The sequence below is a fragment of the Physeter macrocephalus genome, chromosome 8, assembly GCF_002837175.3.
Source record: "Physeter macrocephalus isolate SW-GA chromosome 8, ASM283717v5, whole genome shotgun sequence".
In the NCBI taxonomy this organism is placed as follows: Eukaryota; Metazoa; Chordata; class Mammalia; order Artiodactyla; family Physeteridae; genus Physeter; species Physeter macrocephalus.
The window spans coordinates 143,809,220-143,823,364 of NC_041221.1; the positions used below are offsets into that span (position 1 = coordinate 143,809,220).

General features: G+C 40.9%; 1 protein-coding gene across 3 annotated transcripts in view; it reads right to left on the reverse strand.

Annotated features, from left to right (window-relative positions):
- The window catches only part of HTR4 (5-hydroxytryptamine receptor 4), a 338,048-nt gene that overhangs the window by 20,357 nt on the left and 303,546 nt on the right, over nt 1-14,145 (reverse strand). The window contains exon 8 of one of the 3 annotated variants that reach the window (XM_024128060.3): nt 6,817-8,574. The exons of 1 other annotated variant lie outside the window; for it this stretch is intronic. In XM_024128060.3, coding sequence (XP_023983828.1) covers nt 8,484-8,574 — 91 coding nt within the window. In that variant the 3' untranslated portion in view covers nt 6,817-8,483. Of the gene's footprint in view, nt 1-6,816; nt 8,575-14,145 lie in introns of those variants that run through there. One more of the 3 variants, XM_028493351.2, reaches the window with a different exon arrangement.

Genomic DNA, 14,145 nt, shown 5'->3' on the forward strand with positions numbered 1-14,145 from the left:
CTTGGCTCAGTCAGCCAGGGGCTTTTCACTTGAAATTATGAATCCCTGGCTTCCCTTCCCTTTCACAAAGCTTTAGGAATGGATGACTCACAGTCTCCTCCAAGGCAAGTTCCTGAGGATGATAAAGAGAGATGGCTATAAGGCTTTGGAGAAAGAATGTGGGATGGGAGGGAGGGTCTGTGTTCTGGCCAAGAATTTCATCATTAAGCAGTGGCATATGGGTCCCCATTTGGACCCTGTTGACAAGAAGACCATATCCTAATGATTATCATGCTAATTCAAGAGACCAAGGCTGGAATAAAATGACGTAACCCCCCAATGGCATTCAATACTGAGAAAGACTCAATTGAAATTAAATTATCTGATCTCAACCAAGTTTTTTAAAAGCACAGATAATGTCTGACCTTTCATCCAAGGCTCCAGACCAATTTAAAGAACTATCCATTCAGGATACCAGGATACTCACACATATTATAAAATATCTTCTAATTTTGGAGGGAATGTCTCTTCAAAGTTTGATGACATTGTTCTGTCTCCTACCTTCTCCACAGGCAGAAAAAAAGAGTATGAACTCTCAGGATAGGCAAATCTAGGCTTGTATCCTGGCTTTGCTCATAATTACTTGTATAACCTGGGTTAGAAACTTAGTCACCTTAAGCCTCATTTTACTTATCCATAACATGGGGGTTATTATATAAAATAATAATGAAAATAATAATAAAATACCAATTATTTGGCTGGTGGTGTTGTAATTGCTATCATACGCAAAATTTTATTTAAATTATATAACCTCATAAGTTAGGTAGCATTAACACTTCTATTTTACTCACGAAGAAACTGAGGCTCAGAGACGTTAATTAACTTGCCCAAAGAAACACAGCTGGCAACTTAGGAAGCTAGGATTCAATATAATCAATCCTTTTTTTGAGAATTAAATGTTATAAGATATGTCAAGTGTCAAAGTAGTATTGACGTAACTTAGGTGCTCAATAAAGTTGTGTCCCTTTACCATCTTAGAAGGGAAAGTGTCACTATTGCTTAGAAAATTCATGAATTGGAGAAAATAGAGACATTTTAGGCGTTCTGTAACAAGACACTGAATCAACTAAACTCCATTTCCTGCCCACTCTCATCATGTAAATCTTCTCTGACTCTGTAACCAAATACTTTATCACTTCCAGCTTCTCCTGAATAGTGTTCATAGCCTGCCCTTTTCTGGATCAGACAACTGACATAGAAATAACCACTGCCTGCCACCTTCACCACTTCCCCACCTCTGGTTTCTCAACACCCTTTCCATATGTCTCTACATGCAGCGTTGGAATTTCAAATGTCATGGAATCCAGAGTAATAATAGTAACAACTACACTTCAGTGAGTGTGTATGCCAGGGACTATGCTCCACTGTTTATAAGCTTTAATCCACTGAATCTTCACAACAACACTCTACAGGATGGGCTATCGTTATCCCTATGCTAAGAAGAAACTGAGGTTCAGATAGTCACGAACTTTTCCAAAGTCATACACAATTAGTAACTGGAAAAGCCTGAATCTAAACCCGTGTCTATCTAATGACAAAGCCCAAGCTCTTAACCACAAAAAGCTTCTCGATTTATAGATGCAAAACTGAAGCCAGAGAGGGACAGGAACATGTGCAAAGTCATACAGCAAGTTAGGATGCTGGGGAGAAAGGACGCATTTCCTGACATCGCTTGAGCATGCTCTATCATACCCTAGCCTGAGTAACTCCACTGTGTCCATTCCACATCCATGGCCTGGACCATCACCCATCATTCACTCCATGCTCTGTGCTGTGTCAATAAATACCATTATTGGTGAAATGGTAGCCAATGTTCTCTAGGATTATACAACATCAAGTAACTCACACTTCACTACCACATTCTATAAATATAAAACTTTAAGCTTAAGTTCTTTTTCAATAGACAGACATGAATCAGAAAAGGGGGAAAAAAACTTGCCATAAATCACGGAAATAACGGTACGTTAAAACTCCAATCCTTTGCTACTTGCAAGAAATATGATAAACATCTTGATTTTATTCAAAACTGTCACAGAGAGATTTTCTTCTTATCAGAAGGCTGCAGCTTTTGCAGTGGATGGAGTATTAAAGAGCAGAGCAGCAGTGAGATTTGAAGGCTGAAAGAGCTAAGCAGGATGGTGCAGTGCAGATGCTGTAAACAAAAACTCCAAATTCTTCCAAATAAGTAAATTCAGTGAATTTATTGGATAGCTTCATTGTATAAAAACCTGTGTTGGGCACAAGAAAAAGGGGAAAAAAAGATGATCGGTAAGAATTGGCTCCTGTTCTCAAAGAGCTCAAAATCCAGGATCCAGGAGGGAGGTTCAGAATACGCATCATTAATGAACCACACTGAAAAGCATATGAAAATGTCATAGCAGAACACAAAGTACTTCGGGGATTGGAATAGATAAAAAAAACTTCATGTTGTCTTGGAGGGTGGAAAAGACTTCAAGTAGAAGGTGGCATTTGAGATAGACCACGTAAGAGATGCTGGGAGACGTACGCCCAAAGCAAAGAATAGAAGGACCAATAAACTGAAGGTGAAAATGCAAAGAGCAAGCGAGGGGAACACGGAGCAGGCTGCCTGCTTTGTAGGGATAAAGAGGAGTAACCAGAGGCGAAACTCTAAATAGTAGACTTAGAAAACTATGGACAGCCCAGATCTGGTTGGCAATAAGGAGTCCTTTGGAAGGTTTTGATCCAGGAAATGTCATGCTCAAAGTTGTGTTTTACAGCCTAACTCCCCAGTCCAGATGAAGATAGCATCAGCTGTAGAAGGATGGAGATAAAAAAGTGCACGAGGAAAATCTACTGATTATATAACCAGATTGAATTTCCTCTAATTTCTGATGAAATGAATAGTTTTATACGAAATCACTTTCTGACTAGTCAAGAATTGGTTATTACTCCCAATTAGGTGCTATTGGAATTAGCATATGTAAAATCAATGAAGAATCACTGTATAAATGCATCTTCATTTGTTTACAGACAGCCAACACTCCACGGAGAAAGAAGGGAAGCAAAAGGAAAAAGACAAGAAGAGAATTCATCTGTTTCAAGGATGGTTCTTGGTGCTAAAAGGAACAGGCCTCAGGTGGATCAAGTCCCCTCAGCCTTTCTGGGGAGAAAGGCTGGACTTGGCAGGGCCTGGGTTCCATTTCCCCATTTCTGGCTCCAAGTAATCTGTTCTTGGGGAAATTCCAGGTTAACTTCCATGTGATGGGAAAATGATACTTACACTTTGCAGGGTTTCATTTAAAATGCTTCCCACCAACCCTGGCCCATAGTAAGGAACTGATGATGAATGGTAATTAAAGCTACCACATTATTGTCAGTTTTTACGTACTTCTCTGATCCCATCTCCTACCACTTTCCCCACGTTCACTGAGTGCCATGCACACATGCCAAGCTCATTTCTGCCTCATATTCTTTGCATCTGCTGTTCCCTTTGCCTGACATAATATTCCCCCAGATTAACACATGACTGACTCCTCTTCAACATTCTTGTCCCCTGTCACAGGGGCTGACCTCCTTGAAGCTTTTCTGACTGCCCCAAATAACGTCCACACCCCTGCCTCATCTCAATTTTTTTTGTTCTTTATAGCACTTGTGTGTATCTAAACTTGTCTAATTCATATATATATATGTCTCCTTGTTTATTTTCTGGCTCCCAATGAGGGAGCAGAGATCTTATCAGTTTATTTATTAATGGACCTCTGGCAACAGGCCCTGGCACACAGTAGGTGTTTAAAAAATATGTTTCTCTGAACATTGACAGAATTAAACTATGTAGCACACAGAAATCACCTAGCACATGGTGAGTACTAAATCAATGTTCATTCCTCCCCCTTGCATTGGTCCAGAGAATGGCTGCTACAAAGTGAAGAAAGACAATTTGGAAGGAAAACAAAAAAGGGTATAGTCGTCCAAGGCTAGGCTAGTCGAGTTTCTGAGGTCTAGTTCTCTGCCTTGACACAGCAGATACTTCACAGGAGGTGAAGGCTCATCATTCTAGATGGATGTTTCAGGAGATGAGGCATTTTCTGTATGCAGGAAGAGGTTCTGTAAATAAGTGGACAGGTGTGATCCCGAGGAAAGTCATCAGGAGAAACAGCTCACAGGAGTCTTATGAATGCTTTAGAATAATTAAGAAGGAGGGAAAGCCAAGCACCATCACAGACTTTCAGTGGAGAGTGCCTGGTCAGCTGCCTAGGGTTTTGGATGGCTTATAATGAGTAGAGATGAGGGACCCAGATCTACCTGTTCCCCATCCTACTTTGACCTATTGCAATGGAGTTCCAGGTAAATTTGTGTATGAAGAAAGTATTTTGATTTGAAACCTAATTCTTGTCCACTCTCTGCATTTCATATGTGAGATGATGGTGGCCCCAAGGACTGAACAGAAGAACTGGGGTGAGTATCCTGCCCCTGACTGCTGATGGAGGTCTTTCCATTGCCCCGTACTCAGAAGAGTTGGGATCTGGATTTCACTGACATGTACTCTAGGCCTAAAATCCCAGGAGCTCCATGGCAAGGGAGCTGGACTCTAGAATCCTGGGTTGTTCATGACACCAAAAAAAGGAGGCACATGCTTACTAACCTCAATTCAAGACCTCTGAATATAGAGTACAGCTGTCAAGCTGACTTGAATGGCTCCTATGGCATATGCCCTGAGTGTGGCTGGGTTGAATCCTACCCCATCACCTGCTCTTGGGATGACCCATGTAAGAGAGATCTGTCCTAGCACTCGAGGCTGACAAAGGTGGCAGACAGACAGAGAGGTAGAATTACATTATCTAGGAGTCCTGGACTTCTGTCTTTACCTTGAGGAGAACCTGATACTGGAGACGAAAAATTCTCCAGCTTTGAATGCCCAAAGCTTCTGAGGGATGAGTTGGGCTACAGAGACTACCGAGAAGCTGCACAGAACTGAGGCATGGAATTGACTTTGGCATTTTATTGTGTACTCAAAATTCCCTTAATAGTTTTAAGACTTTAGATTTCCCTCCATATATAATTTCTTAAACATGTACAAAATGCACAAATATAAACATGTGTAATTTATTAACATTTATCAATAAATAGAGAGACTTTATCAATGAAAAAACAAGTCTTTGTGGGCTCCTGTTTTTCCTAGAACACATTCTGGGGAACTGCATCAAAAAGTGTATTATTGTAAAGCCAAAGGTGCTTTCCATAGAAACAAATTAGAATCAGGGGTCCTAGTACTTCAAAGCTTTAGCTTCAAATAAATCAGAAGCATAACTAACAATTTCATAAAACCAAAAATACAACCATCATTAAAACTTGTAAGCCTTTGAGTTATATAATTAAGTTCCATGTTCTGTATAATGGGCACACATGTACTTTATATGCTGATGACACAAAGGGACTCAGTTTGCTAGAAACTATATGAGTGGCCCCACTTGTAATTCTGCTTTATTAAAAATGTAAACAAAATTAAGGTGTTAGCTAAATAACACTAAACGATAATTAACAATAATTTACATAGACTATCAGATTAGGAAAAAATCTCAAAATTATCTGGTTCAGTATCTTAGTAGACTCTTTATGTAACATTCTTGTTAGCTGGTCATTCATGATCTGATTTATGTTGGAGGGTTCTTTTCACAGGGGATTCGAGAGAGAGAGAGAGAGAGAGAGAGAATTTACAGGGTGGGGATAATTTTGATGACCCAAGTCTTTTTCCTCTAAATAAATGTTTTCATGGCAAAAAGGCATTTGAATTTATTCCATGTGACTTTGAAGTCACATGAAAAATTAGACTCATTCTCACCAAAGTTAGTCTGTAGTCCCCATCTCTCTCCATCCACCTCTTTACTTTGAGAACAACAAAATCCCCTCAAGTAAGAGTGTTTGTGATGTATAAATTTTCAACGTTTGTGTGTTTTGGGTAACCTAGAATAACTAAATGCAGAGGGGTGAATTTGGAAGAATGGACCGCCAAAAGATGATCCCTTGGTATTGTTTTTCAACATAGAAAGCTCACTCTCTAAATTGGTCCACCTCTTGGTGAAGAAATTCTTAGTCCTTGAGTGCCCAGGAGCATCCAAAGTAACCCAAAGTCATAATAAACAGAATGTCATTTTATGATTTACAGAACATCTTCACAAAAATTATCTATTTTTCTCCACAGCAACTTCGTGAAGTAGGCAGGAGAGATTGTTTCTGAGGCCAGAGAGGTCCAGTTATTAGTTCAGGGTCACACAGTAAGTCAGCAATTGATTTAGTGCCCGTGCTGCTTCTCTGCTGCACCCAGCCTTACTGTGTGCTCACAGAGGTTGTGAACAGCGTGTGCAGCAGCCAGACAGATAGTGTGAGTCTCACTGCCAGGTTCAGGGCCTTGGGGCTCAATACCTTGCTGCTCCCTCCTTTGTATTAGAGAACGATCGATCATCCTCAAAAAGGTGGTTGCCTCCTATGCCCCAATCTCATTAACGGCAGAGGAACAGTGACTTGAAAAAGCACAGGGGATTGGTCCATCCAGAGTCAATGTGCAAGTAAGGACTTAAACTTTCTTCATATATGACGAGAATAGGTCCCCAGATGAATCTGCTCCACTGATCAGTGAGAGCCCCAGCGTATACCAGGAGCATTTCAGCGTGGCACAGTCTTTCTCAACAGCATTTGGGAGTTCTGAGTCACCTTCCTCATTAGAGGCTTTTCCCCTTCTCTAAGGAATGACTTTCTCCACAACAAAATTGTAAGCCTTTGCAGGGCACATAATTTTTTATTTTTATTTTTATTTTTTGTATTTAGATGGTTTGGGGCAATCTTCTCTTCCTCATTCCAAGTCTCTTTTCAGTCTGGTGCAATTCCAGAACTAAAGTAAACGTCAATGGAAATGACATCTGACTTCTTAAGCAGCAAGAACAAGGACAGTATGATGAAGTCCTGAGATGCTATCAAATCACAGCCAAGACCAAAGTTGAAATCTCACACCATTCTGGGATGTGGTGGCATTTACCTCCCTGGGACCTTCACTCTGGGGCAGGTGGCAAGAGCCATGAACTTAGCTTTGAATGAAAGACATCCAGGTTTATGTGAAGGGCAAAGCTGGCAAAGTCAAGGGTCTAGAAGGCCCAGATGAGGTGGCTAGTTCCTCTGAAACAAAGTCAAAAGGCAGGCAGGCCACACCTTTCTGAGGTAGCTGATGGCTATAGCAGCATCCTGTTGTCATAGAAACAGAACAGAATCTTAGAGATCCTCTGGTCCAAACTTCAGTTGACAGATGCAGAAAGTGAGGTCCAGGGATGGAAGGGCATAGGTCACAATCTCCCACATGTTAGGAGTGGAGCCAGGGCTGGAATTCGGGTCCTCTGACTTGAAGTCAAGCACTGTTTTCCACCCCAAGCGCTGCTTGGTTCTGCCTCCTCCACCTGGGGAAACTGCAGTGAGTGACAAGTCTCGGCAGTGTGCGTCTCCAATTGTTCTCTCCTTTGGGAGCAGCAAGGCCAGATTCAAGGGTTATAAATTGGTACCATGGGCTTTGCTACAAGCTCGTGGGAAAGATTCCAAAGTCTTTCAATAAACACTATGATGCCGCCAGCCCTGCCCAAGGCGCTTTAGGAGAAGATTTGTTCCAGGAAAGCGAGCGTTTCACAGCAGGAGGGCCTGAGGCCATGGCACTGGCAGAGAGCTGTCTGTCTTCAGCTTCCCTCCAAGGTTGCTGCAGAGCCTGTTTTCCTCTGAAGGATCTTTGCCCTGTTTCTTCCATGGTGAATAAATGGAGCAGGTCCTGAAGAGGAGGACTGACATGGACATAAGGTAAAGCAAGTGGAAGTCTGTGACTGACATGGGGGGCTGGCCAGGAGGATGCACATTTGGACCCACACTCTGGGAGGAAAGTGTATTAGTGTCTGGCACAGAGCAGGAAAGAGATGAGCTGGTGAGTAGTTTTAACATGGCTGTGACAAACACAAACAAGCAAGAGATGCGTGCTTTTGGAACACAACTCTGACCAAGGCAGGTGCAGGGAGGATGTGTGTTGACAGTGTATGTGAGCAGGCACAGCAAAGAAGGAATATTTGCGGACATCTATGACTGAGATATAGGACACAGTGAGTGACTGTGTTTGAAACATGAGTGAGACAAACCAGACACAGTAAGGGGATATATTGGGGACAACAGAGACTATGAGGCCCGGGTGACTATGAAGCCGGGAAGAGGGAGTGCTAGGAAATAAAAAGATCCCTTCAAGGGGGATCTCTGGAGGAGAACCCCCAGTGAACAAGGGAGCCTCCTCTCCCCTGCCACCTGCTGGAATCCTGAAGGAAAAGCCCGATGGGCATGGGGTGCCTGCACCAATGGATGGAATGCTGGGTGAAGAGAATACCGGGTGCAGTCAGGCACGAGCAGCAGCTTAGGACCTGGCCCTCTCTTGGAGGGATGGCTGTCTTCAGGGTCACTGCCCCAGGGGCCTAAGTGTCACTGGGCTGAGCAGCCACCAAAGGAGAAGTTGTTGGGGGGTGGGACTGACTCTCCCATTGGCCACCACACTCCACTGCATCCCTAGAGAGGGGAGAAGATCACAGAACCTCAGAGTTGGAATGGACAGATAGGCTGGTGAAAGAACCCACCCACTGCAGGAAAGCCCCTTGCGCCATGCAGATGGGTAGTTGTTTAGCCCCTGCTTACTTAGGAAACTCCACTGACCGGCCAGACCATATTATTTTTCAGCAACTTTAGTTATTGGCAAGAGCTTATTAATGTTCTGCCAAAATCAGCCTTCCTACAGCTTCTACCCTGTGGAACTACTATGCCCTCCAGGCCCACTCAAAATTCTTCCCTCCACTAATTATATCCTCCAAGTTTTCTCTTCTCCAGGCTACACATTTCCATTTTCTTTAATAGTTCATTATATATTATGGCTTCCAGATTATTGCCCATAATGGGCACTGTCCTCTAAACACAATCCTTATTATAATTATCTCTCTTGAAATATAGTACCAGGAAAGAGCCCCAATTTACACACTGAGCCTGATTTATGTCACATACTTTTCATCATCAATTTAGTTTACTTCTATGAATGCAGTCAACATTAAGTTCATTTCTGACAATGGTAATATGGTATTGGCTTATATGTTAAGCTCATTGCCAACTTTTATCTTTTTGATACAAACAGCTGTCAATTCTTGTGGTTCTTTATTACATTGGTGCAGTTTATTTCATTTATTTATTCACTCATTCATTCATTTAGCCAAAATACAGGACATCTGTCTCAGTTTAATTTCATTTTAATTGATTTGGTATCATTTTAGTCAATTGAGATCATTCTAAATCATAACAATTTCAACATTCAAGATAGGATTATTTAGCACTGACTCAAGCTAGACTTTAAGGATTCTACCAACACATAGGAAGATCAGATAATCTATTGCTACCTAGATTTTTCAGTTTAGTATCATCTGCTTCTTAGATCTTCAATCTTCAGTCAAGAGAAAAAACTACTGATTGAACAGGGCTAAACCAGAGAATTGTGGTACCCCACCACAGACTGCCTTCCCAGCAGACAGGTAACAATCCATGTGCCTGAGAATGGACCCACCCATGGAAGGTTTTGTGTAATGCCTTGCTGAAATGTCTATGTCAAGCAGTAAATCTGTCCTAATAGATAATGAAATTAGTTGGCATGAATTATTTTTTAATGAAACAACACTGACTCTTGCATACAAATCATTTGTATAATAACTGTCTTTGAATTTTGATAAGGTCTATTTCAAGCTATGAGTCTATAGTTTCTGCAGTCCAGCTTTAATCTTTCTTTAAGAACTGGGACAATATTTACTGGTCTCCAGGCTGCCATCATACCCTGAGTCCACAAAAGAGCTCCAGTCAGAGGTCTCATAAACCAGTTCCTTTAATCCCGTGAGAAATAATACATCTTGGCTCAGAGACAGTTAAAAGTTTTCCGTCAATCCCAGGCAGCAACTTTTTCCCTGTGATGTTCTCTTCTTTCCAGTTGCAAGATTATTCTTACTAAAGCAGAATATCCAAGATTTCGTCCCTAAATAATGAGAGCTATTTCTGGGTTTTCTACTTGCTCTAAACATTCCTTTTGATTCATCTTTGGTTATACATTCCTTTTGCCAGATTTTCCACATGCCATTCTTCAAGTATAAGCTCTCTAGAAAACTCAAGATGTGGCCTAATGTCTTTACATACACCCCACATTTTTATCTGTTTTATTCACTGAACATACCTATTAAAAGAAAGAATGAATGAATAGAAAGGAAGAAAGGAAGGAGAGAAGGAAGGAAGGAAGGAAGGAAGGAAGGAAGGGAGGGAGGGAGGGAGGAAGGGTTTCTCATTTCTCACTGGCCAAATTCCCTTTGTATCATACTTATTATTATCATTATTAGCAACAATAAAAACCACCACCCATTAGGGCAGCACCTGTGTGCCAGGCACTGGGCTAAGTGTGTTATATGCATTAATTCATGTATTTAAACCCATTTAACAGACAAGGAAACTGAGTTTCAGTTTAAATAATTTGCCCAAATTTACTCAGTTAATAAATGGCAGAATCAGACTTACATTCCAGTCATTTTTGATTCCAAAGTCTGGGCTCTGAATTGTCCTGATACACTGTCACTCTTCATCTTGAGAACCACCACTAAGTCCAGTGTTCAGGTTCTGCTGTCTCTAGCATCTTCTTGTCCCACTATGATGGACTCAGGGTAAAAGGAATATGTACGTGAGTGTATATTATATCTATTCTTCCCGTGGGAAGCCTACAGTATGATGTGTCTCCTCCTCTTACTGAAACACAGTGTAACTGGGACTTTAACATGGGACTCTTTCCTGCTAACCTCTCTTACCCACTAAAGGAACATCTTTGCCAAGAGGTGTATACATTTTCTGTGATTCAGAACCAGGGAGACTAGGTGGAAAAGGAAAAAGAACCTGCAGAGTCAAGAGGAAAGTAGAGAGAGCAGAAGAAGGGTCTAAGTGAATAAACATAATGAAGAATGAGGAGAGAGGATGGAAGACAAAGCAGGAAGACCTGGGCTAAAGTGAAGCATTGAGTTGGGTAAGTGGAAGGCTCCAGAGCAGTTGGGGTGCAGGAGGAGGCTCTTTGAGAAGTATTTCCAAAATGTTATATTGGTTCTCTCATATAATCCTTCCAAATATTCAAATAAAGACTGAGATTTCTGCAGAATTGCTATTGGGTGCCTGGTACCACTCCTTTTTATTCAGACAACATCAATATTGTCCTTGCCAAGGAGAGAAGTCATGAATAAAGGAAAATGGCCCAGCCTCTTAACTCCATGGAGGACTCAGAACCAACTCCCTTTAAGTAGGGAAAAAGGAGACTTGAGAATAATGCTAGGTTGATCTTGTGTCCTGGTTGGCCTGTGTCAGTCTCAGTTTACACTCCTGTACTAATCTAACTGTTCACAGTTAACAGTTTAATATCATCTGCCTTTTAGGTCTTCATTCAGGATACAAAGTCATGGTGCAATATGCTGCACCCCAAGAGACCTCAACCCATACAATGAATCACACTCAGGAGGCATGGCTTTAACACTCAGTAAGCCCCTTTCACTTTCAACTGCAAGGCCACCCTACTAACTCAGCAATGTGAACAATAAATCAGAAGACAGGAACCTGGATTCCAATGCCTTTTTAGCCTCCATCCATGCATGCCTCTGAGGACTTAGTCCCTTTCCTGTGCCTCATTTTCCCCGTTCTTTAAACAAGGAGGATTATCTATAAGATCCCTTGCAGCTCTGACATTCTGGTTCTATGAGGAGCAGAGATGGTGGGTGACAAATACAGACCTTCTGATTGGGTACCAGCTGTGTGTGGGACTGTTGTCCAAAGCTGTGGGTAATTGCTTCAAATTTGGCTTTAATATTCTATTGTTAGTATCTGATACTTTATATTCTGTGTGGAGGGAAGAGGTTTCGCTGGAAACACAGGGAGGATAATTTTTGGATTTGTATTAAAGAATCTGAAAGACCTCAATTTCTGAATCTGTGAAGTTACACTGCAAAGCTGTTAAATGTATCTCGTTAGGATAGTATAGGGAGGGCCTGAGATGCCACAACTTAAAATGTAGCGAGACCACAACTGTCCTTCCTTAAACATATGCTTGATCAGAAACACTAGCAGAGCCGCTCAAAATTTCTGATGCAAAACATCATTAAAAAAGAATCTCTGATATTTTAACAGACTTAAGATGCAGTTTCTTGTTTTAATAGTTTTAGTAAAATCCTCTACAATTTATGAAGCATTTTTGTATCATTTTCCACATTTAATCTTCAACACAAACCTGTAAGGAAGGAAAGTAGGTACAATGTAGGGGCATGGATTGATTGCTAGGTAACAGTGGATCTAGTGCTATAAATCAGGTGTTCTTCCTCCCAAATCAGGAATTCTGTCCGTTGGGAAACATGGAAATCATTTGTACAGTGGGAAGAGTTTTGTGATGAAGTTTAATATTAACGGTTGATGAAATAGAGTTACAATTCCCTTTGTTCCAGAAGAAAAGGGAGGAGGAGGAGGAGAAGGAAAAAGAAGAAAAGATGAGAGAGATCACTAGCTAAGTCATCTTTCACAAAATTGTTCAGAGACTATTTGCATCAGGATTATCTTGGGTACTTATGGCAAATACAGATTCCCAGGATCCACATCAGACCTCTGAAAAGAGGGTGGGAGTGGGGAGTGGGGAGAGGGCAGGGGTGGGGTGGGGAGGGCAGAAATCTGCATTTTTAAAAAGTGCTCTCACATAATTCTTAGGCACATGGGAGTAATAAGATTCCCTGAGGAGGTGAATGTCCAGTTATTCTACTCACATCTGAGGCACAGTTTAGCACTGGAGACAGGGGGCAGTAAGAGAAAGGACAAGTGAGTGGGAAGGGCCAGAGCTAGCAGTATGAGACATTCAGCGATTCTGCACAAGGGAACAGAAAGGAAGCATTGACATGCATGCAAAGAGTCCATTTTAGCAAAGTGGACAACGGCTATTTGTTGGCTTTTATGACATTGATGATGAAACGAGAACAGACTTGGTGATGAATCATGAAAACAAGGTGGCAAAAAATGTAAAGAGATGCACAAAGCAATATTTTTTAAGGTGTTTTTCATGTGATGAAAATAATAGAATGCTTGGTTACAATTAGCTGATAAAAACTAATTGAACTGTTTATAAACAGTAAGCACATAAACTTGTACTAATTTATCAGTAAATTCAATGGCTCAAAAGGTGATGGCCTAGGCCAATTTCTTCATTTGTCTTTAGATCACTATCAACCAGAACAGAATATTGACTCTGGAAGATCCAGTATTTCCCAAACATGGGATGTTTTCCACAGGTGATATGCCAAACAAAGAGGCACAACGTTAAACAACCTGAATCACAGTAAGGAGATCCAATACTTCTTTCACTCATTTTGCTCATTTCAAAGAGACGTACTCAGTTTGGCCCCACTCTGATTTTAACAATTCTCTACTACCTAATAAAATGGAGAGAAGGCCTTTGACTCAGAGACTTTGGCAAACAATATTATTAAATTTTAATAGTAAAAAAGTTATGCAAATAATAATAATTTGTTTTGTTTTCATTGTATTTAATTTTAAAATCATCTTCTCTATATGATTTTTCACTTAAGGTCATAATAGAGAGTTTCATTTACAAACAGATTTATTTAAATTAAAAATGTATTTAAAGATAAATAGTAAATAAATAATAGCATGGGCAGAATGCTGATATGGATAAAAATTGTGAAAATAGCAGGCAAATGACAAAAAACCTATCAGATGAGAAAACTTAATTGCAGGGAGCACAGTGTCTTGACAAGGACATAAAGCAATGCATCCTCAGGGTGGGAGCTCTGGGATTTTTCTATTATTTTGTGCTGCTTGCAGAAAGAACCCCAGATAGCTAAATTTGTACAGTTTGGAATGCCTAACCTTGTAGCTCTGGACAAAACATATTCTCAGGGGCTCTTTAATTCCATCACCAGCCTCAGATATGTCCATGTTTCAACATGCCAAAGTGCAAGTTCAAGTCAGTATGCATGGCTTATTCTAATCCGAATGCACCTCTATTTCTCAATGTGCACATATAATTAAGGT